We start from the raw sequence: 23,529 nt of genomic DNA, 5'->3' as shown, positions 1-23,529 counted from the left end.
TGAGAGGCGACGAGAAGTTCATTCCAGCCTTTGTTAGCTACACCTTTAACCTTAAAGCAGTGGCTGGCAAAGTTACAGCTGTAAAGTGCATGTTTGATCGAGTTTCACAGCATCAATGCCACGAAACAGAATGTTATGACTTGTTGCTTCTCATTTTACACAAAAATTCATGCCACCATCTTTTTGGGCACAGCGGTGCAGGACTGAAAATTAATGAAAGTGGAGGTCTACGTAATGACTCATTGAATTAGAGCAGTTTAAAGCTATGCATACGTAAAATAAATAACCTGTGAATAAATACATTGAACGTTTCTGACGCAAATGTGGAAATAAAATGCGGTCGAAAAATTTAGCGTTGCAGTTCACTTGACGAAACCTGCATGAAGATTTCTGTCAAGAAGTGTTTAGTCTCACGCGTTGTTATGCAGGAATCTTCCTATAAGGAAAAAACGCTTCAGATTCTTAACCCTCAGGCAGTGACCACACTAGCGTTGATAAGGCACCGTTTGTGCTTAGTCCGATCTAACCCATTGAAAAAATCCTACATCTGTCGGCGACGTGGCCATTCGCACAATAGTTCCTTCATCACGCAATAAATGGCTCGTGGGATAACACAGCTCCTAAGAATCCGACCATACATGGCACGTTCTGGCTATACGATAGGTGCGACAGGTGGGCTTACATCCGTTATGTTAGTTTAACATGCGATCGAGCAGGGAGCACATGCACACACACAGTCAAGGGATTATGTGCGCACCGACTCAGCCCGAAACTACAGCTGGACGAAAGTGACGACATTGATGTGACGTCATGGATGTGACGTCACCGTCACCGTCATTTCCATGTGCAAGTGCACGTGGAAATGCTGAGGCTTTTATCGAGCAATTTAGGAGCCATTTCAACTGATACACGCGTATGGATGTAGTTCATAACGCACCGCACTCAGTCGCTAAGGCACGTTCACGAAGTAGCTCGTCGATTTCAGTGCATGCACCGACACAATGGAAATTACAGCTTCTAAAAAACCGAGCACGTTTTGGAGCAGAATATCATCAAATCAAAGTAAAACAGCACAGAAGCCAGCTTGACGTGGCAGCGCTGTAGTAGATAAGGCAGCACGCTCACCACCCACGATAACGCGCCATCGCTCGGGCGGGGAACGGCACTCCGCTGTCGACCGAAGCACTGGAGCTGCGCCCAGCAGCCGCCGCGTTCCAGCCCACCCGGGCGGCGCGCGCACGCCTGGCGCATGTTGCGGCGGCCACGCTCTGCGCCGCAAGCAGGGGAGTTCGAGTTCGTTCTACGCCGGGCTGGCCGGTGCTCCCTCCGTCGCCGGGGTCCGTTTGTACCCGCGTTGCACAGCCTATGGAGGGAGCCGCTGTTTCCGGTTGGGCTGGGAGAAAACCAGTTTCTTCCAGACGCGAGACCAGCTCGACCAATCAGCGCGCTCCCCCCGTTCAAACACTTCACCACTGCGCTGGCGCGGTAGAGACATCTAACGACGCCCGCGCAAGGCTAGAGTTCAGCACATCGCCGTCCGTCAGTACACGTATATCCGCTTGAGTTGCGCTTTACAGTGTTCTGGGATAGTGCAGCCGTGGATCTCTATCTGTTTGTGCAGCAGCGACCTCTTGACGTGCCTAGTCATGATCTTGAGCCGGCCCTTCCACAGCTTCAGTCCTCGGTTGGGTGGAATGTAGACAAACTGAAACAGAAAGGAGGGCTAGCACAACGGTCCCAGCACTGGACGGCGGCCACAAAGGCCTCTGAAGATGGAAAACACCACGTCTCCAAGTGCTCGAAAATTTACGGGAAACGCTGGCTTGAGAGAACTGGCGGAGCGCCGATAGTACCGAATCAACTGTCATCCTACGTTTAATTCTGCATTTTTAAGCTTCTCCCCTCCCAAAATCAGTAACAGTCGGATGACGGTGTTCGAAGTTCTGTTGTGCACCGCTACACCTGTGGGCTGCATCGCTCCATTATGCACGATACGGCTTGGCATCGGGAACAGTTTACTACATTGGACTGCACATATCCGTACATGCACACGCCTCGGCGGCTTTTAACGAATCCGTCCTAATGGGTGAATTCAAGTGGAGGCGAGGGAACGTCAGAAGTGGACATGGATGGAGAGCATAAATACAATGTAGGTTGAAGAGGTCTGAGAGAGATCGCACAGAGCAAAGCTGTTCAGCAACGAGGAAGTAAAACGCTACACACTGTTATTCAACGGGCACGCAATGAAAAGGCATCCTCTGCACCGAGAGGCCGATCATCCACGACAAATACGGGATAAAGAGGCTGTCGGTGGTCCCGTGATGCTGTTTCGGTCCTCATCTCGCGCGTGCCTCAAGGGCCGGCAGCGGCGAACGCGGCGCAGCAGTGACAGCTAGCACCCTGGCCAGGGTCATGGCTGGGTGCGCTGTCCACCCGCACTGGTCTGGGTGCCGCTTCGCGTTGTGAAGCAGCATGCGAAGCGGCACGTAGTACCGACGCTCCGCTCCAGCACGGCTGTCGACGCAGACCCTGTCCGCCGCGGCACCGCGGGACGCTGCAGTGCTCGACGGCTGCCGGTGTCAGGCGGGGCAGCCTCACCTGGAGGAAGGGGTCGTGCAGGTCGTCGAGCGGACTCGGCTCGCCGTCGTAGTCGTCCACCATGCCCTTGCCGGGCTTGACGCGCTTCAGTCGGATGCCCTTGCCGTCCTCGGCCGACGCCGGTAGCCGGGCGCCACGACGCCGCATCCTCCTGCCGGTCATGGAGAGGGAGGTGTTAGTGGTGGTCATCCTCCTGCCGGTCATGGAGAGGGAGGTGTTAGTGGTGGTCGTCCTCCTACCCTTCGCAGAGGAGGGCGGTGTTAGTGGTGGTCAGCCGCCTACCGGTCGCAGAGAGGGAGATATTAGTGGTGGTCATCCTCCTGTCGGGCGCGGAGAGGGAGGTGCCAGTGGTGGTCATCCTCCTGCCGGTCGCAAAGAGGGAGGTGTCAGTGGTGGTCATCTTCCTGCCGGTCGCAGAGAGGGGAGGTGTCAGTGGTGGTCATCTTCCTGCCGGTCGCAGAGAGGGAGGTGTCAGTGGCGGTCTGGTGGTCATCCTCCTGCCGGTCGCGGGGAGGGAGGTGTTAGAGGTGGTCATCCTCCTGCCGGGCGCAGAGAGGGAGGTGTCAGTGGTGGTCATCTTCCTGCCGGTCGCAGGGAGGGAGGTGTTAGAGGTGGTCATCCTCCTGCCGGGCGCAGAGAGGGAGGTGTCAGTGGTGGTCATCTTCCTGCCGGTCGCAGGGAGGGAGGTGTTAGAGGTGGTCATCCTCCTGCCGGGCGCAGAGAGGGAGGTGTCAGTGGTGGTCATCTTCCTGCCGGTCGCAGAGAGGGGAGGTGTCAGTGGTGGTCATCTTCCTGCCGGTCGCAGGGAGGGAGGTGTTAGAGGTGGTCATCCTCCTGCCGGGCGCAGAGAGGAGGTGCCAGTGGTGGTCATCTTCCTGCCGGTCGCAAGAGGGAGGTGTCAGTGGTGGTCATCTTCACCGGGCGCAGAGAGGGAGGTGTCAGTGTGGTCATCTTCCTGCCGGGCGCAGAGAGGGAGTGTTAGTGGTGGTCATCCTCCTGCCTGCCACGGAGAGCTTACACCCCCGGCCTCCTGTCATGGGGATAGGGAAGATCTGAATCTCTGAGCGAGCGAGGAGGCTTTCTTCCGTACCTTAGATTTTACAAGCTTTTGGAGATACAAGTTTCGGTGTTGCACGTAGAAATTTGCAGGCGCTTCGGTAAAAAAGAGACATTACACTGGCTCCAGTCAGCGATATCCGACCCTATGCATAGGACAATTTTCTGGACGTTCATCCACGTATCGATAGCCCTGTGGCATCAGGGATACTGCACGGTAATTGCTGCAAGCGTCATGGTGAGTGCATGCAGCCAACTGACGTCATGAGATAGGCGTTTCCCTTCCGGCAGCTGTAGGCGGTCACTTAAATAAAATGACAAACAAAAAGGAAAACAAACAGATGACGGCCTTTTCACTGCTTAAGCACGAGCTGACTGAAAAACAAGCCCCAAGCAAGAGTCCCGTTTTTCAAGATATAGATACGCTGAATCTTCAGCTTGTATGTACACAATCGCAGAAAAACGTGCTTTGCCATCAGGTTCTGCACCGCACACGCCTAACGGTTCCACCTGGACAAAGGGACACACCTCGAGACACGACCGTTCGCCTCCGAGAGAACACAAACAGGCGGACGCTGTCAAAGGGCCGCGGTCCAGGAAGTGGCGACAGCACCGGTCCGCTGGAGGGTGGGGTCGGCGCCTGCAGACCGGGCTGAGGCACGGGCCCGGCCTCGCCCGAGTCCGAAGGTGAGCTGGTGCCAGCCCACTCGTGGGTGAGGTCTTACAGCGCCCCTCAGGAAGGAGCGGGAGGGGGGAGGGGCGCTGGGCGAGCGGCGGTCCCCATCCGCCCGGCCTGGGGACGGGGACGGGCTGGGTGGCTGGGCGAACCAGGTCGGGTCAGCAGGGGTACGTTCGGAGTGGCCCGGCTGCAAACGGACGAGATCTGTCTGCGAGGGAGGGGAGGGCAGTTTATTGGTCAGAGATCTGTCTGCAAGGGAGTAGGGGGTAACTGATTGGTCCGAGATCTGTGTGCGGGGGCGTAGAAGGTGGTTGATTGATCCGAAATCTGTCTGCGAGAGAGAACGGGAGTGATTGATTGGTCCGAGATCTGTGTGCAGGGGAGTAGGAGGTGGTTGACTGGTCCGGAAAGTCAGTCGGATGAGGATTGTGTCTGAGAGACGGAATATACCTCTCGAGCTGTTAGACAGGGCGCAATGCTCCTTTTTCAGAATGCGTACATGTGTCTTATAGACCTCTCGAGCTGTTAGACAGGGGGCAATACTCCTCTTTCAGGATGCGTACGTGTGTCTAATAGAAATATCGAGCTGTTAGACAGGGCGCAGGCTTCTCTTTCAGGATGCGTACGTGTGTCTAATAGACCTCCCGAGCTGTTAGACAGGGCGCAGTACTTCTCTTTCAGGATGCGTACGTGTGTCTAATGGCAGAAAACCAGGTTCATGGGCTGTCTCCAGGTGAAACATAATTCTGGGAGTGAGAGCCACCTCGGAACGACGCGGATGAGTATGGAAGGAAAGCTTTTCTTAAGCGCTCTTGGAAGCTGAAACCATGCTGATACGCAAGAAAGAAAAGCAAGTCCGCAGGAAAGAACAAGGCCGATCTGAGCCTCCAGAAACAATTTTTTAAAATTTGATTCTCCAATCTTTTTTTGATTTGAATCTCCAATCAAACAATTCCTTGAGTGCCAAGCTGAAACCGCTTGAGCAGTTTCTGCTTTCAAACTCAGCACCCATCAACACCAGACAACAAACGATGCTGGACAAACGCGCGACAGGCTGCCCCGGTTACGCCAGGTCAGAACCACGGCCGGCTCGTGCCAGTCCCCCCCCTCCCCCCCCCCCCCCCCAGTTACCGGTGCTAGTTTTTGCGCCGAAGGCGGTGCGGCTACTCGCCACTGGACCGTTCTGTCTCGAGTAACGAGCTGTCTCATCGGTTTGGCTGTAAGAGTGCCGCATCTACCGACTGCCGGCTACAGAGTAGCGTCGTGTCCGGCAGATTCCGAATTCAGCCACGAGGTCGGTACCGCCATCTCCCGACGGAACTCGTCGGAGTCCTGCAGGGTTACCCTCCACGTCCATCACCGCGTCCTGCTGGCGCTTTCACCTGGCGCACGAGGGTAACGGACCCAACAGACCGGGCCGGCGCCGCGTCTGCTATCTGCGTGTTTTATGTGACGATCTCTTCGACGCGCGTCACACGGGCACCTGTGTCGTAAACGACCCCACCGCCAGGCGGTGCTCCCGACATTCGCGATGTCGCGCCGGGGGTCCGCGTCGACTCTTCCGACTCTTTCTTTTGTTGGCGCGCCGGCCGTTCTTTCCGCGCCATTTTGCAATCCAGGCTGTTATACGGGCCGTCGGCCGACCGGAAATGGAGGGAAAACGCGGCGAAGCATTACCGCCGCTCAAAAGTCCAGCCGAATCGACATATGTGAGGCGGAGATTTGTAAGCCTGTGACTGATAGCATCGGAGTCGGGATGGAAAGGAGGCTCTGATTTAAAAAGCGCGCGTATGTCCCGGGGGATCAATAGATACAACAGCCCGTTACGGGATGATAGCGACGTCTTTCAGCCGAACCGCTGCATCATCGGAAAAAAGGATCGGATGCGATTTCTCTGTAATCGCTGATTTCTCCCAATTTCTGGATGTTCCAGCAGCGTCTAAAGACAACACCGGCAGGATATCGGCCCATGCCCAAACGAATGGCAGATCGCAACTGAGCGCCACACAGCAGTGACGTCACCTACCTCATCACATCTGAGCGCGAAACAGCAGTGACGTCACCCACCTCATGACATCTGAGCGCGAGACAGCAGTGACGTCACCCACCTTATGACAGCAGCGCAGACGATGACGATGAGGATGGCCAGCAGGAGAGCCACGACGATTCCCACGATAATGGAAATCTTCTCCTGTCCCTCTGCCGGTCAAGAGGGTCGGTGTCACTTCGTCTTGCGGCACCTCAGCTTATGACATCACAGCATATCACATATGACGTCACGGTACATTGTGGTGTCTTGCAGTTTCGGTCCGACAGTCCGGGGCATTGGTTCGGCTTATCGGGTTTCACCCGCCCAATACTATACCACCACGAGCGGATATTCCTTTAAGTGTTACATCGAACCGGCGCACTTCAAAATGGAACGGGGTAACTGCCTCCTCATAATGTTTGCGATTCAGGCAGCGGTCAGCATTAGAAACAAGCTTTTTGAACCAGTGCTAAACTGAACTAGTTCACTAGTGAACTAAATGCACCACATGACACAACCACCTTCATGGGGATTCCGCTACGAGCCATGGAGAAAGTCGTGGAAGAGAAAGAGGGCTGTCAGTGCCTCCATTCACAAAACCTTCCTTTGCATGATAAACGCCGCACATGCATTCATTACCATTAGCCTGACTTACAACTCGAGCTGATCTATTATCCTGACTGAACACATCCCTCAGCCTGGTTTATGGTCTTGTTGGACACGGAAGCAGGTGGGACCTGAACCTCATAATAGATTCACTTTCGATTGTTGACCGCATTGTGTATTTCATTACGGGGCAGCTGCTGAGTGCGGGCTTATAACGGCGACGACCTCTTTGTTGGCGTCGATGAGGAGCCGAGCTACATCACTAGCGAAGCAAGTACGCTGATGCGGGATGGTGAAATGCAATTTAAAAGTGGGAAAAACAAATGAGGCGCACATAAATAACACGCGGGCGCGTCGCACATACTAATTTGTGTCCCCAAATACCCGTGCCACTAGATAACCACAAGCCAGCGCCACAAGAAACTCCACAGGAATGAGGACGCGAGCTATTTGGTAGAAACTACTCGCACGCTAGTTTGGCCAAGCATTTACATGAATTAACGATCATTAAAGCAATCATCTTAATAGACGGTTCGCGTAGCTCAGTTGACTGGAAGCGCCTGACTTCGGATTTTCTCGACCGTTGGGTTGGGGATGCGGGTGAGGGGGGGGGGGTTGGGGGTCGGTGGCACTCACTGTTTACCCCTGCCTAGGAGGGACTGCAGGCCGGTGGTAGTGACCAGCGCTTGGGGTCACGTGACGTCACAGGATGGAAGTGACCGAGCCAAGCATTGGGGCAGATTATAGCTTCGCCTGCAGAATTCATGCGATTGACCTGGAGTTTCACCATCGGATTGTGCTGTCAGGGTTCGCACGATATAAACTGCTTAATGCGATCTTTAGTCCCAGGACTTCATCCAACCTAGCGGCCCGAAATTCTATTTCAAAACTACACTTGAGTTGAATGGCGAGGCATTCTTTAGAAGACAACATGGGATAAGGAGGAAAGACACAAGGATTCGGCAAGCTGTCTTCAAATCTAAGGACGGGGCCCGATGCGTTTGGTCTTACCTTCTTCTTTGCCGAGCTCATCGTATTCGTGTTCTGAAACAGAGAAAGTGTTCAGATGAGCATCATTGGGATAAGGCATTAAGGCATCACATAAGGCATTAAACGCTCGATGCACGAATCGCCATTGTTGAAAGGAAAAACAAATACACGAAAGGCAAATCAAGAAGGGACCAAAGACTGGCGAACTTCGGGAGATCAGGTGGACACTTCCGTGGGACTTGTGTGTAATATGGACACACAAAGCTGTATCTGCAGCTGCAGCACGTCATGAAGGTAGCATTCCGAATGCAAGATAGCGGTCGCGTTTCGCTATCTTTCTCGTACGTTTCTGTCGCAGGGACAATCTACAGATTTCACAGAATTGTCGACACATGGCTATGAGCAAAGCCTATCTGAGTGACAACGAACGCCCGAAAGCCCACTCACGATGTTATAAGTCACGGAGTCGAAAGTCATGTCCAGGGGACAACATCAGGTCTTTTCGTATGGAAAAGAGGCGCACTTCAGCGCGAGGGCAGGTTAAACATCGAAGCAAGGGAGAGGGAGGGGGGGGGGGGGGGGGGGAGAGGCAAGTTCGGAATGTTGTACAGTTATATGGAAAACTAAGCCGAATGATACGGACGTTCAGCGTTTTTTGTTCTACACCTTTGGCAAGTCTTTCTGGCGTCTTGGATTTGCCAGTATTTTTCACCTTAGGGCCTGTTTTTGCCGTCTTGCGGTCGCATGTACTTTTCAACCCACAGACCTGTTCTGCTGTCTTCGCTTCGTCAGTATTTGAGGCAGCTTCGAGACACTTTGCAGTCCCTTTCGGCTATTTTTGCTAAACACAATAACAAGTATCATTGAAAGCCAATCAGTCCACGCATTAATAATGATTGCTTCACGCCTCTGGCGACACAACCTTATCGAGTTACATTAAGATTTCTTACTCAAGATGACAGCGGGGACAAATTTACATGCCTGGCACTGCCCGACGCTGCTAGAAATTTCCAAGCATTAGCGCATTTCGTGCAGAAATGCTTCTTTTCGGGAAGTCACTCCGTGCAGTAATCCTTCGTGAAGGCGACTATTACGTATCATTTCACTGGTGACGTAAACAAGGGAAAACCAAACAGCCCGACCATACGGAAGACAACCTACAGACCTTGCCTGCATCACGACACGAAGGCATGAGGCTGCCAAGAATCGAATCTTATCTCGGTGTCGCTCCGAAGCATGACCGTATAATCTGGCAGGCAAGATCAGTGGCAGCCCACGTGACACGCGAGAGGCTCCTATCAAGGTCACGCGCTCCTTATGTTTACGCGCAGCAGCTGGCGAAACGCTCATCACGCGCAAAGTGACGTCAGAGAGTGAACGAAAGAAGAATCGAACGCATGCGCAATATGCGCATTGATGTGCTTTGGAGGCATTGGCCAGAGCGGTCTGTGCGAAACACATGTGCATCATAGCTGACGAGTACGGTACACTGGCATTCGGTCTATCCTTGACATGCAAGCAGGTGCGTTAAATTTCACAAACCAGACGCGTTAGACAGCAGTTTATATGACTGAGGTTTGGATGTTCTTTGAATATCGGTTTGTGGATGATTTGCACCCTTAGACAGTTTTTTAATGTTTTTCGAGCTTGTGCAATTGACTTTAAAACACAGAAACACCTTGCCCCCTCACCCCGCCAGGATCAACTGCAAATCATTCGAGCACAGTCGAGCAATTCAGACACAAGGGTTGCTGAAAGCGCCTAGCCACAAGTCCAAGCACACATGAGCAGTGACAGTGGGCAGTGTCCACAACCAAAATTGCGTATCAAAACCGGAGGTGACACACCACAGGGCCAAGTTTCCACATCTTTGGGACAGCACTTCAAGTTTGAATTTCACTAATTCTACACGTTTCCTGACTTGCTCTGCTGCGTGCTTACAGGGACAGACTCAAGGGGAGGCAGAGACGAGGCCGAACTAGACTAGCCCAAATGCTGCGTTTGTTTCGACTACCAACGATAGTGCAAACAAACACACTTCGCTCTCGTCGATTTCATTCTCAAGTACTTCGCTAACATTCCAAACATGCCCCTCAACCCAGGCGCAATGCTGAGAGGGGGGGGGGGGACACCGAGCTCCGGCACGTCCGCTGCGCCTGCGCCTGCTCCTCACCTGACGTCTCGTTAGTGACGCGGTGCAGGTATGGCTCCAACGTCGGCGAGTCGCCAATTATCTCTTCCTCGTGGGTCTCGAGGCCAGAGTTGGCGCGCGGGGCCATGATCGGCGCCAAAACTGCCGGGCAGAACACACACAAGGTCATCGCGCGCCGGGCAGAACACACGCAAGGTCATCGCGCCGGGCAGAACACACACAAGGTCATCACGCGCGGCAGGGCGGAGCGCCGAACCGACGATGGTCAAAATGCGTGCACGTGGTCAAAATGGGACACAAGATCAGGAGGGACAATGGTCAAACTGGACGCGTCAAAAGCGATTTGGAGCGTGTCTCCGCCTTTCCAACGTTTACCATTCGGTAGGACGCGCCAACTGCACGCATCCGACTGTGTGTTGGCCCGCCCAGATTCGGTCTCAGGGTGGCTCGACCTGGCTGTCCGGGGTTCAACAGGTGAATAGATAACCTCAGCGGTGCCCGCCGACCCAACGGTCACGCAATTGGCCGCAGATAACGGTTTGGCGCGTCGAGAACACAGGCGCCCAGCGCCGGCGCACGGGACGTGGCATGTCCAGCGTCACGAGCGTCAGGCTGGGAGGTGGGTGTGCCGGGATCTAGTGCACAAGACGTGGGATATCCAGCGTCACGAGCGTCAGGCTGGGGGAGGGGGTGTGCCGGGCTCTGGCGCACAAGACGTGGGATATCCAGCGTCACGAGCGTCAGGCTGGGGGAGGGGGTGTGCCGGGCTCTGGCGCACAAGACGTGGGATATCCAGCGTCACGAGCGTCAGGCTGGGGGAGGGGGTGTGCCGGGATCTAGTGCACAAGACGATGGGTGTTCAGCGCCACGAGCGTCGGGTTGGAGGGGAGCGTGAGGCGCTGGCGCACAAGACGAGGGGCTTCGTGTCACGAGCGTTGGGTTGGGGGGGGGGGGGGGATGGATGGGCCAGGCGCTGGTGCACGAGACGAGGTGTGTCGTATCACGAGCGTCAGGCTGGGAGAAGGGTGCGCCAGGCGCTGGCGCACACGGCGAGGGGTGTCTTGCGTCACGAGCGTTACACTGGAGGGGTGTGCCCGACGCTGCCTGGACGCTGAAGGGTGCAGGGAATCAAATAAGGGTATTCGCCATCCTCGTGCGGGGCTTTGCCGCGCTGCGCAGGGCTGTGTTGTACTGCGCTGGGCTGTACTACACTGCGCGGGGCTGTACTGTACTGCGCGGAGCTGTGCTGTACTGCGCGGGGCTGTGCTGTACTGCGCGGGGCTGTGCTGTACTGCGCGGGGCTGTACTGTACTGCGCGGGGCTGTGCTGTACTGCGCGGGGCTGTGCTGTACTGCGCGGAACTGTGCTGTACTGCACAGGGCTGTGCTGTACCGCGCGGGGCTGTGCTGTACTGCGCGGAGCTGTAATACACTGCGCGGGTCTGTACTGTACTGCGCTGGGCTGTACTGCACTGCGCAGGGCTGTGCTGTACTGCGCGGGGCTGTGCTGTACTGCGCGGGGCTGTCCTGTACTGCGCTGGGCTGTAATGTACTGCACCGGGCTGTGCTGTACTGCGCTGGGCTGTACTGTATTGCGCAGGGCTGTACTGTACTGCGCAGGGCTGTGCTGTACTGCGCGGGGCTGTGCTGTACTGCGCAGGACTCTGCTGTACTGCGCGGGGCTGTGCTGTATTGCGCAGGGCTGTGCTGTACTGCGCGGGGCAGTGCTGTACTGCGCAGGGCTCTGCTGTACTGCACGGGGCTGTGCCGTACTGCGCAGGGCTGTGCTGTACTGCGCGGGGCTGTGCTGTACTGCGCGGGGCTGTGGTGTGAGCACGTGAGCTTCACGTTACCATGGCTAGTAAGGAGACTGACCAATACGCTCGCTTGATTCACCGTCTGGTCGATCGATGATGACCAATAACGCAAGCTGCATCTTGATGATCTGCACGAGGCTGACTTTGAAATGACAGGTTAAAAAGGTAGGCTTCATTTCGTGCTGTTTTTATGGCCGGCATCGATTCGAGATATGAACATAAGAAAACAACAACTGTATTGAAAACCACATCAGCAACTGCACTTCATAAGCCTTTAAGTGCAATACATATGCTCAAATGCCTTGCAGAACTAGGTCATGACCTGATCCTGTATCTCTTGAATGCCTAGTTAGACAATCAACGGAATCAGACGCCCCTGCATTATAATTCCCGGGCTATGCATCCCGGCATATATGCTTGATAAGTATCCCTGTTTTAGGTTCCTACTGCGCCTGTCTTGCGAGATGATCGCGTTTATGGCATTACACCATGCTGTGCTGATGCGGTGGCTTCATGCATTTCCACTAATCACAAAAAGTTTAGGATCTTTTTGTGGGATACCGGCGGCAATAAAGACGTGTTTACAGCACGTGGTTCAGCAGTAATGGATGTTTGTTGTTTCATCTTCTGCGAGCAACTGAAGCAAAAAAAAAGAAGAAAACAAGTGATCTGACCGTGACCTGCATATGCAGCAACACCCCAACATTCCCTGCCAATAATAAGAGCTTACATAAGACCGCATGAGGTGAATGCCTTTGCCTTATGAAACTAATGCTTTTGTCCCATGGAAGCCGGTGCTGGAGACCAGTGACGTCATCCATGCGTCCTTGACTCATATACGGGTCCATGAATGGCTCAGACATGCGCCAGCACTCTGATATTGTGCAGCCAGACCATGTGTTCAGGTTTCACACTTACAATAGACCTTTTCGTAACAGATCATTTCAGAGAGAACAAAACGCCTCCAAATCGAATGCGTGTGCTGTTTGGTGGTTTGACCTAGAAGTTTTGAAACCACTGGATTCTAAAATGGTTAGCAAACACCTCCATTCAGACATCACAGTATTTTGCGGTGGCTTTCTTTTAAAAAACAATCTTCGTGAACCAGACAGACACACGTAAAAAGGTCATCATTTTTGGCTGAGCCGAAAATTATGTCCTAACCTACCCTTCACCTAACATATCCCTCAAACCTCAATTCTACTCAGATTTCAGTGCCTTGAATTTGCGTTCTCAATGTAGAACAACGTTCTGAAATATTTTGTGGATTAAATTTTTCCCTGCGGAGAAATAGTTGAAATAATTGCTCCGCATTTATTTTGCCCGGTATTCCCTCATTGCCCGTCTCGTTGAGGCACTCAGATCAGCATTAGGGGAGGGAGCTCAAGCCTCTCGAAAGTACATACAGTGACGCCGCTGCCACTGCCACTGGTTCAGTTGCGATGTTTCGATAATTCGACACTCGAGCACGGCTTGCAATATCAGTGCAGCTTTGATTTCCCAAGACGCCACACGCTCGAGGTAACGGCTTTTGCGCCGCAGTACTTCGGAGAACGGTCGGCGAACTCGGAAAACCACACCGAAAATTTTCTCACATGTTTTTCTACAGGCCCTTGTCTAAGCCGATCTCCACCTGACGACCATCGCGGCCGTTGGCCCACCCTGACCACAGTCTCCGCTCTGTTTCGGCAGGGCTAATGGCTGAGTACACCAGGACGTGTCCCCGCGATTAATATGACCTCCATCTCCGGCAAAGTCCTGCTTTGTCAGTGACAACAGCACGTTTCTGGGAACTCCAGACCCGTTTCATGACTGTAACTTGTCGGATCTCATATACGCTCTGCGCCGACGCTCCACTAATCCTCCACGCCAACGTTTACGTGAACCCGCTGCAGTGACGTCAGGGCTTCCGGTTGACTTTCTACCGGAAGCTTTCGCAATGCCACTGCGTCTCTCCGCTACCGCGTCAAACATCTACTCCGCATTAACTTTTCTAAAAATTCCGTGACGCTTCGCTCCGGCAGCTGCTCACCTCTGATGACATTTCCAGTCGGTACGTCCGGCTGGCGGGGAGGCGACATGGCGACGGCGACCTCAGCTCACCACGCACAGGACTTAACGCGCGTGCCAGCGCCAAGCAAACACCGCACAGGACTTAACGCGCGTACCAGCGCCAAGCAAACACCGCACAAGACCTAACGCGCGTGCCAGCGCCGCACAAACACCGCACAGCCGTCCGGCCCGTCCAGGACGGGCGCCGGCGCGAGAGGCACGGGCCGGCCCGCTCCGCCGCTCGGCGGCGGCTCTCCGTGAGCTGCGCAGCTCTGTGCGCTTCGCAGCTCACGGAGCTGCCTCGCAATTCCGTGAGCTTCACGGCTCCGTGAGCCGCTTTGCAGCTCCGTGGGCCGCTTCGCAGCTCCGTGCACTTCGCAGCTCCGTGAGCTTTGTAGCTCCGTACAATTCACAGCTCCGTGAGCTTCGCAGCTTCGTGTGTTTCGCAGCTCGGTGGACTCAGCAGCCGCCTCCCTCTGGACACGCGGCGCGACTGGCGCGACCGGACGTCTCCTCTCCGGACAGGTCCTCCCCGCGGGCCGGTCCTCCTCGCCCTCCGCCGCACTTCCGCGCGCACCGCCCGCCCGACCACACCCACTTCCGCCTATTGGCCTCTCGCCGGCCAGGCGTGAGGCGCCGTCTCCGGCGGCGTCGTGCGCCGCGCGTGCTCGCGCCGCGCCGCGCGTCGGCCTTGTGCTGAGCCGAGACCGGTCCTGCGCCGTCCTCCCGGTGTCCCATCCCCTCTGCGGCCGCCGGGGTTATCTAATCAGCGCCGCGTCTTAACCTCGGAGACGTCGCGGTCATGCGGTCGGCGGCGGTCAGCTGAGCGAGCTGATAATGATCGCGGCGGCCGGTGATACGGGGAGAGGCGTGTGGCGGCGCTGCCATCGGAAGTGAGCGTCGCACATGACTGGGACCGGTCGATACGCACCGGGCGGAGGAGACGAAGATGGGAATTTGATAACTTCTCGTAGTTTCACAATCGCCCTGGATCGGCATGTATGCGCGTTCGCGGAAGGACGGGACTGCTATGGAATGCGTTTGGGGCCCTATTGATGGTAGAATTTTGATATCCGGGAACTGTCAAACTGAGTGCGAAAAAAGGCGGAAGAAATCAAACTTTTGAAAAACGTTTTATAGCGCATGTTGCAGAGCCACCTAAATGCTGCCTATCTCTTAACAGCCGCCGTGACTTGGTGTAAGCGGCGTAGATTGCTGATGCGATAAGATTCCTGTACCCAGTGTTGACAGGCAATAGTCGCCACGTGTGTTTTATCGCCCTGTTTTCCAGCAGGTGGGGCCACGATCAGCTCAGCGGGCGGAAGCGCAGCCCAACCGAACTTCTACGGCACGGTCAGTCGACGCAATACCTAGACAGATCAAACATACCGTCTTTTATCGGGAGCGCCGAGACCACGGCATAGTTCCTCCACGGGTAAAAGTGCATAGACTCACACAAGCTCATTGTGTGCATTCAGTACCTATACGGGTCAAAAATAAGAATCTCGCAACGACCACAGGGAGTGAGCCGCCGTCCAGTCCGTCCTGGACCTGCTTGCTAAGGCATGGGCGACTTCGGCTCCGGACGCCCTGACCGAGGGTCACGACTATCATTGGCAAACCTCCCGCTCCCGTCGTTACCGAGCGCCAGACGAACGTCAAATGCACGGAGGATATCAACAAACTCCGGCTTCTTTCAAGGACGACGTCCGCGAGTCCGGAGATCGTGCGCGCCGACTCCCGTAAGCGGTGCATTCGCAGACGGCATTAATAACAAGGCGAGGACCAGAACAACCGGTGCTGTACGTGTCCGACACAGCCTCGCCGCCAAGGCTGCTCGGCGGCATCACCTGTCAGACAGGTGATCGGGGTACTAATCGTGCGCGCGCTCCGCACGATGTGGACGTGAGGATGTGGATGTGGACGAGGTCAGAGGCCAGCCAGATTATGCCGCGCTGCTCGGAGTGCCAACGGGCATACAGATGACGTTCAGGCTCGCGCTGAGAGGCCCGATTCGATGCGTCAGCGCACTGCCGCTGCGTGGAGATTGGTTCGTGGTAGGGCCACGGTCGTAACATTCCAAAATCGTTTGATGATTAATATTTGAAGCTCTAGTCAGTGTTATCGTTTCTGGACTCTACGACTCAGATGTATTCCACCAGAATGAGAAACGAACGCTCATTTTAACGCTGCATTATTCAGTACTCAGAGTGCCAAAGACCGGCTTCAAAAGTGAGTGGGTAGTGATGACTTCGCGCGTTGGTTCATCGAACTGCCCTTAAACCCTCCCGGGAGTTCGGCGTAGAAATCACGGACGACGCATTTCGCAACAAGTGGTCACACCATTCTTAGCCTCGGAGGCAACGAGGCTCTCTCACTCAGTCCCGAAGGCAAACGAGGCTCTCTCACTCAGTCCCGAAGGCAACAAAGCTCTCTCACTAAGTCCCGAAGGCAAACGAGGCTCTCTCACTCAGTCCCGAAGACAAACGAAGCTCTCTCAGTATCGCAAAATCACCTGCTATCAGACTTATCAAGCCCTATCACACATACCGGGCAATGCTCGAGAACAGGTAAATCAGAGGCCCGGCGGAAAACCCGGCCTAGGGGCGCCAGCGGGCATCCTGACGGCAGCGCGTGCTGCCGTGCGGCCATCCACGACCACTCCCAACGACGTCACCGTGACGTCACGAGCAATGTCACTGTCCTGGCAGGACCGACTCCCCTGCAGCCTTTTCTCAAAGCGGGCTATCTTCCGTGACGCTAGACCTGTTTCGAGGGCGGGCTACCCGGGCCGATAATGACAGGCTGGTTTGCGGTGGTTTGCGGTGGTTTGCGGTGGTTTGGTTTGCGGTCCTCGCTCGCGCCCGTCGTAGACGGACACCGTTGATGCTTCCGTGTATTCTATCGCGCATTGGTAAGTCCTTATCGACCCGTGTCGCGAAACTCCCCACTTGAAATCCAGCGTGCGCTGAATGCCATGCTCGTGGTTCATGACATCCGGAGATCGGATCATCGGCCTTTCAATGCATTACATCAATTGCACTGCATTGAACTGCGCGGCATTCGATGCTGGAAATGACACGTGGCCCTTATTGAAGGAGTTATCCTATGGGTATTCCACCACAGAATTTACAAAACAAAGCTGCGGGCGGAGTCACTGGTACGCAGCCACATATCGTGTCAACGCCGGTGGCCGCCCAGGAAATCACGGTTATGGAAGACGATACTTCTGGCCAGTGAGAGCTCTCCGCATCATGTTTAGTTATGATGTGGACGAATGCGATACGGGCCCTCCAGTCAGTTGAGACACCGCGGAAGAAACCGCAACATCGATCATTCCCTTTCCTGCCTATCCTTTCTCTTACTCTGCCTGTCTCGCTCTCTCTGGCCTTCTTCTTGCCCCCTCTCTCCCTGTCCCGTTTGTGCCTCTTCCTGTGCGTACATCATGCACAGTCAACGCGACAAGGAACGCAACGTCAACATAACATAGCATGGTGTAGCTAATAATAAACTCAGCACCGGAAGCTGCTGATAGCAGTTTCAGCATCAGATGCGTTAACCATGGGTGTTTGTTAAATAATTGTAGGTCTGATCATTCATCATGCCTGGAACCACCATTGATCATCCCCGCGATCATTGATCATATCATTGACCAATGCCCCGGACGCTGATCCCTGCATTTGCACTGGAAACCCGTATAGCTTGGTGCACAACCGGCCTGCACCACTCGACCTATATTTGGTGACTCGGCTCACTAGCACAGCTATTTATGCATGCGGCCTGCGAGAAACGTCCACAACATCCGGCCTTACTCACATGCATGAGATCAACCGGACACGCGCTGCTCCAAGTCGAGCCTTATGCGTTGGCTTAGGTGCCGACGAACTGAAGTACGGGGGCGAAGATCACGTACGCTCTCAGTGCAATAATCGGTCACCTGCGACTGGAAATGCCAATGCTAATTATTTCTTTGCATCGTAAGATAATCAAGAACATCTATGAACGGAATTAAAATAGGACTCAAGCTGAATTATGTACCTACAAAAATAATCCAACCCAACACAGCCTTCCTATTTCCTTGCTATTTTCCTCACTTTTTGAGCCCGGAATACTTGTTCACCGTATTGCTAGGTAAATGGCCGTTTTTCATGGAATGAAATCAGGACAAGTTTCCGAACGATGGCACAAGTAGCGATATGGATACACACATATACTGACACATAAGACGCCACATTCTAAAAGAACAAATTAGATTATCGATATCTATCGCGTAACCGTATTGTGCACAATACTTCTATACAACAAAAAAGTACTTATACATAAGCCTAACAGATGACGAAAGATAGCCATCGTTTGTTCCCTTATTGGCGACACCACGTGAGGTTGAACCTCACGAAAAGCATCGAATTTCGTCAAGAAGGGTGGAGTAGCTCATCGCGGCTGGCCATGTTTTGAACCCCGCATGGATGCCAAAAGCCCTCAGAAGCATTCCGCTGACACAACCGGAGTCAGAAAAGCCTCATAGTTCAGACCACTTCTGGCCGCGGTGTCGATGTTCCGATAATGCTTTATGTTTAGGGAGGGCTACCAATCTTGAGCCGCTCGAGCGATTTAAAATCGGGACCAAAATTTAACACGGGCTCCAGATCCAGCAGCAGGGTACTGGGCTCCTCTCCATACCTCCCCTCCTCCTCTCCGTAACTCCTTTTCTCCTCTCCCATACCTACCTCCTCTTCTTCTTTCCGTACCTCCTCTCCTCCCTCCCCCTACCTCCTCTCCTCTCCCTACCCCGAGCATCGGGCAGTGGCGTCTGCGCGCCTCGGGTGTGTTTGCCATGTAGGTTATGAAGCGGATAATATCACAAAACCTCGCGTTGAATGATGAGGTCCGTGTCTATTCTCGTGTTCTCCGCATGTCCGCGTGCGATCTCGCGATCTCGTGCTCGCGTTTTCCGGCGGCCGTCAGGTAGAGTCAAGGATCCGGCAATCGGGTTTTGAAAGGATGAGGATGCGTAAGCGAACATTGCCGCCTTGATGCGATGCCATCCGGCGAAAGTGGAGCGGCTTCTGAATCAGAGACCATCGTTTTGCGCTGGTCGCTGCAACGGGGTCGTGTCAGGGTCAAACGCCCGGTATTAGAAGATCAACGCGCCAGTCCAGGCGGGGCCTCTCAGGCGCTTATCTCCTATTTGCAGCCTGCAAATCCGTTCAGCGGTACAACACCTGGGCTGTACATCGTTCGTGGGAATTGCTTGTTAGTGAGTCGCAGACATTAGTCGCAACTCGTGAGTTTAGCTATTTGGGACGTGCTTATGTACTGTATGGATAACTCGGAGGTTCCAATTATATCCCCATCTAATGACGGTCTTGCTGGTATTGAATTTTATTGGTTATCAAAACAAAATAGCTTGACTGTCTTGTTCCATGCCAGAAATCGCGAAATTTCTCATGGATTTGTGTCCTCTCATTCTTCTCCTCGTCCTCTTCCATCGGTTTTCCTCGTTCTCGTACCTTTTTTGTCCTCTCGGTCTACTCTTCCCGCCTTCCTCTACCACCCAGTCCTTTAACACATCGTCCAGCCTGAAATGGGGCAAGGCTGGGAACGCTTTGTACGCGGGCCCGAAACCCGTCACTTTTTGTCTTGAGGAGAGCAGCGCGATGATGAATAGGTGGACGTGTCTGGTGGCCGGGTTGAAGGTTAGCCATTATATATGTATGCTGCTTTAAATGGAGCCATTATCGCGGAGAATAGATTACACGATAGCAGTGAAATCAAAATATCTCGATTCACACAATATAGGTGAGGTTGCATTCCATTTGGATAATAATGTGCGGATGCTGGAATAGATGTATTGTTTGGAGACTGGCAGGCCTGGGGGCTGAGGGCCACATGGGCACGTGTAGATGCTGAATAGATGCGTTGTTTGGAGACTGGCAGACCTGGGCGGCTGAGTTGCTCATGGGCACGTGTAGATGCTGGAATAGATGCGTTGTTTGGAGATTGGCAGGCCTGGGCGGCTGAGGGGCACATGGGCACCTATAAACTGCCGAAGAACCTGTTGCCACTGCCATCCCATGTACAAAAGCCACTCCGAGATTATCACTAAAGAACAGATTAACGATCATAAATCACGAAAACGCCTGCAAACTGCCTGGGAACTGAACACCAGGTGCACCCATGTGTAAGCTACACCTGCATGGCGTCCAAAATGCTGGGTCAAAAATACTGCCAGGGTCAGTCGACAGCTGCAGCAAGACAGACTGAAAAGTGCACTCGTTGGCGAACAGTGCACTCGTAATGGCCATACCTTATCTCCGGATAAGCCGTGGCTATTGTGATGGCTAGAGACCAGTGAATGTACGAGTAAAACCATGACGCATTTGATGGCTGCTTCTCTAGCAGCATCCCGAATTATTCGCGAGACGGTCTGTGTTTGCTCGCACCAATCCTGAAGGTAGCATTTGCTTAAAGAATCAGATAAGGCAAAAGCTTCGTTTTCCTTCGGGTTCGGAAACGAACAGATGTACAAGTTCCGAAGATAATACACCCAAGAACACTCTAAGTTGGCAGCGATTCCTTGACCTTTGCGCACTGGGGAGCAAATCATTCAGACCGGGAAAAACATGCCATTACCTCATTAGGCTCACTGGATTTATGCAGCCAACGATGAAATTGCATCGAAAACACACAAGGGCGCATTTAACTTGCAATCACAATCAAGAACACGCCCTGGTCTCAGATCATCGACGGCGCCTTTAACAGAAAAAGAAGAAACACAAAGCCGGATACAGCAACCCAACAGGATCTTGCACCCAACAATGCAGTGCACAATCGCACACCACAGTTTTCATTCCTTTGAAGCCCGCCGCCAAACTCTGCGTCCAAGCGTCAGTTTACAGCAACTGCAAACATGCTCCTCGCTCCGCAGCGTGAAAGATCGCGCCTGCTTCAGCTGCGAACCAGGTATCAGTTCGCACACCGAGTCACCACCAGCGGACCGGGGCTGCTTTTGCGGGGGGGGGGGCGCTCAGTTCCGCACGTGCGATTACCAAAACGGGGCATGCCACAGGCTTCTTAAGGGAGCCTCGGATGCGCGGCGCGCCCCCGGCGAGCCAACACGCACAAACGAGTAGGCGGAGTGGACAGGAAGTCCCTTCAGTGTGAAGGTAGAAGCCAGCCCAGAAGAAGCGGTCTGCGATCCGCAGCAATGTACTGTGTGATTTTTGGCTATCACCATAGATTTGCAATAAGTTTGCAAGGCGTCATGCTGGTGCGGCGATGTTACATGCATTTACTTGTGAGTTATGCTGTAGCAGTACTGGGTTTAAGAGACATTACAATCATAATGCAAGAGGTGTAAAAAGTACTAGTTGGTAAGCTTCAAGGAATGCGCTCAAAATTTGTGCAGGCCTGCCTGTAGGTTGCAGCGTTATCGAACTCACAGTAATTTTCTTGTTTCTCTCTCAGGCTTCGTCGAGTTCCGATTATCCCTCCTCTCGCCCTTATGTAACATCCTCTCTCTCCCTCTCCCTCTTATGCAACATTCCCTTTCCCTCTCTCTCTCTTTCTCTTTCTCCGTCTTTTCCTCTCTCTCACTCTCTCTCTCTCTCTGTCCCTCTCTCTCTCTGTCTCTCTCTCCATCTTGTGCACTCTCTTTCTTCTTCTTCCTCTCTCTTCCTGTTCAGTTCTCTTTTTCTCTCGGCCTTTCCCCCCCCTCTTACCTCTCTCGTCAGCCTTATCAGATCCGAATCTCTCCACCCTAAATCTGCCAGACGACTCTCTCACTATTACCGAAGCAGCTCCCTAACTCGTCTGTGTCGGACGCAGGCGCCATATAATGAACACCAGGCGGAACCTTGACTCTGCTACGCCGTCAGATGGTGGAGCGCAGGGCTAAATGACCCCTGCGGCCGGACAGCTACCTTGGCATTGACCCAAATCCGTGGAGGGTGCCTCCGGCGGCGGCGCGCCAAAAGACGCGTCATCCATTAGGGGAAGCGGTTTAACAGCCAGCGGGTGGAGGTGGGAAAAGGCCGGGGTGGGGGGGGGGGGGGTGGGGGAGGAATGAGCGCGAGGACAGCTTGTCAACATCTCACGACATCTTCTGGTGCTGCTGATGGTGTGGTTTGGTCCATTGTTGTCCAAGAGATTACCATAGCTAAGCGCTGAACTGATGAGCTGACAAGCCTTGCTGTGCTGACAAAGCCGAATTAATTATTCGTGCCACTCCCGCGACCAAACAAGCTGACACCGAAAGGCAAGCGTGGCTCCTGTTCTTTCCTTCTTTTTTCTACCTGTTCATTGTTGACTTAACCGGGCCGAAATTTGGTAAATCATGGTTGGCACATGGCCGTGCTGTGGCAGTCGGAACTGGCCTGGATTGAGGCCGTGTCGTCAGACACCGGTGGTCGTCAGCCGCCGTTGGTCGTCAGACAACGGTGGTCGCGAGATCCGGTGGTCGTCAGATACCGGTGGTCGTCAGACACCGGCGGTCATCGGATATCGGCGATCATCAATACCGATGGTTATCAAACACCAGTGTTCATCAAGTTCCGGTGTCGTCAGGCACCGGTGGTTATTAGACACCATTGTTCATCAGATACCGGTAGTCGTCAGATCCGGTGGTCGTCAGATACCGGCGGTCGTCAGAAACCGGTGATTATCATACCCGGTGGTCATCAGACACCGGTGGTCATCAGACATCGGTGTTCAGACACTACTCATGCCAGGAAGCAAGGGAATGACACCAGGAATCATAAAATATCAGAAGCCGCTTGAAACAACATCATCAGCACGCTCATGGATCACCAGCGCCCCTTTATCGACCCTTGATCTGACAGATCTGACTTCGGCTGACTTTGGCTGACTTTGACTGAGTTTTATACTGACGCTTGACGTGACGCTTCATCTGATCTGCTCTGAATTGAAGCCAAAGTCACAGCAAGGCCAGCGAGCCCTCTCACCGCGAGCAGTGAGCCGGTGAGAGCTCTGCCGGCCACCGAGAAGTTATCGTCATTTGCACGGTCTGCATCTGGCCCGTTGCGAGTCGCCGTTTCCTGTTCCACCTGACCTCCAGATTGCGCCGGCTGATACGCTGGCGAAACGCGGCTGCCATTGCAGCCCCCCGCGGCCAACAGCGTTTGTAAGCGCGACACAAACCGCGGTAGGAGAGCGTTGGACTTTGGTCTGCTGTAAAAGTCGTCGCAGAAGCCCCTTCTAGGCCAAGTCCACCTTTTGTTACCAGACATCGCGATGTCATAATTTTGCATGACTAGACTGGTGTTGTTAAGCAGGCTGAGTTGCTAAGTGGCCACTTGGCATGCCGGGGAGCATTGTGACCCCTCTCAACCCGTTGCGAAATGGAGGCTTTGTTACAACACCATGCGGGAGAGTTTTGTTAACGGTTGAAGGACAGAAGGTCCCACGGCTAACACCACTGGAGGCCATGCGAGAACTTCACGGCCAGCGCCTCAAGGCATGTCCCACGCGCAACGAAGGGTGCTGCACGTGCTTACGTGTCCGCGGACATCTCATCGGAAATAGAAGTCTGT

At 54.0% G+C, this 23,529-nt stretch overlaps 1 protein-coding gene across 1 annotated transcript; it reads right to left on the bottom strand.

The window, feature by feature from the left end:
* Window positions 1-285: 285 nt before the first annotated feature.
* LOC119104654 (uncharacterized) lies at window positions 286-14,101 on the bottom strand. Its single transcript, XM_037228373.1, has 6 exons — window positions 13,959-14,101; window positions 10,132-10,251; window positions 7,980-8,012; window positions 6,442-6,532; window positions 2,599-2,749; window positions 286-1,705 (listed from the first exon to the last, which is right to left on the bottom strand). Exons 1-6 carry the CDS (start codon window positions 14,005-14,007, stop codon window positions 1,541-1,543), a joined length of 609 nt encoding a protein of 202 aa, XP_037084268.1. The 5' UTR covers window positions 14,008-14,101; the 3' UTR covers window positions 286-1,540.
* Window positions 14,102-23,529: the final 9,428 nt, after the last annotated feature.

Source organism: Pollicipes pollicipes, unplaced genomic scaffold (genome assembly GCF_011947565.3).
Source record: "Pollicipes pollicipes isolate AB1234 unplaced genomic scaffold, Ppol_2.1 Scaffold_6052;HRSCAF=7182_pilon_pilon_pilon, whole genome shotgun sequence".
NCBI lineage: Eukaryota > Metazoa > Arthropoda > Thecostraca > Pollicipedomorpha > Pollicipedidae > Pollicipes > Pollicipes pollicipes.
The sequence above is the reverse complement of the archived record's forward strand: the minus strand, read 5'-3'. Positions and strand labels throughout refer to the sequence as shown.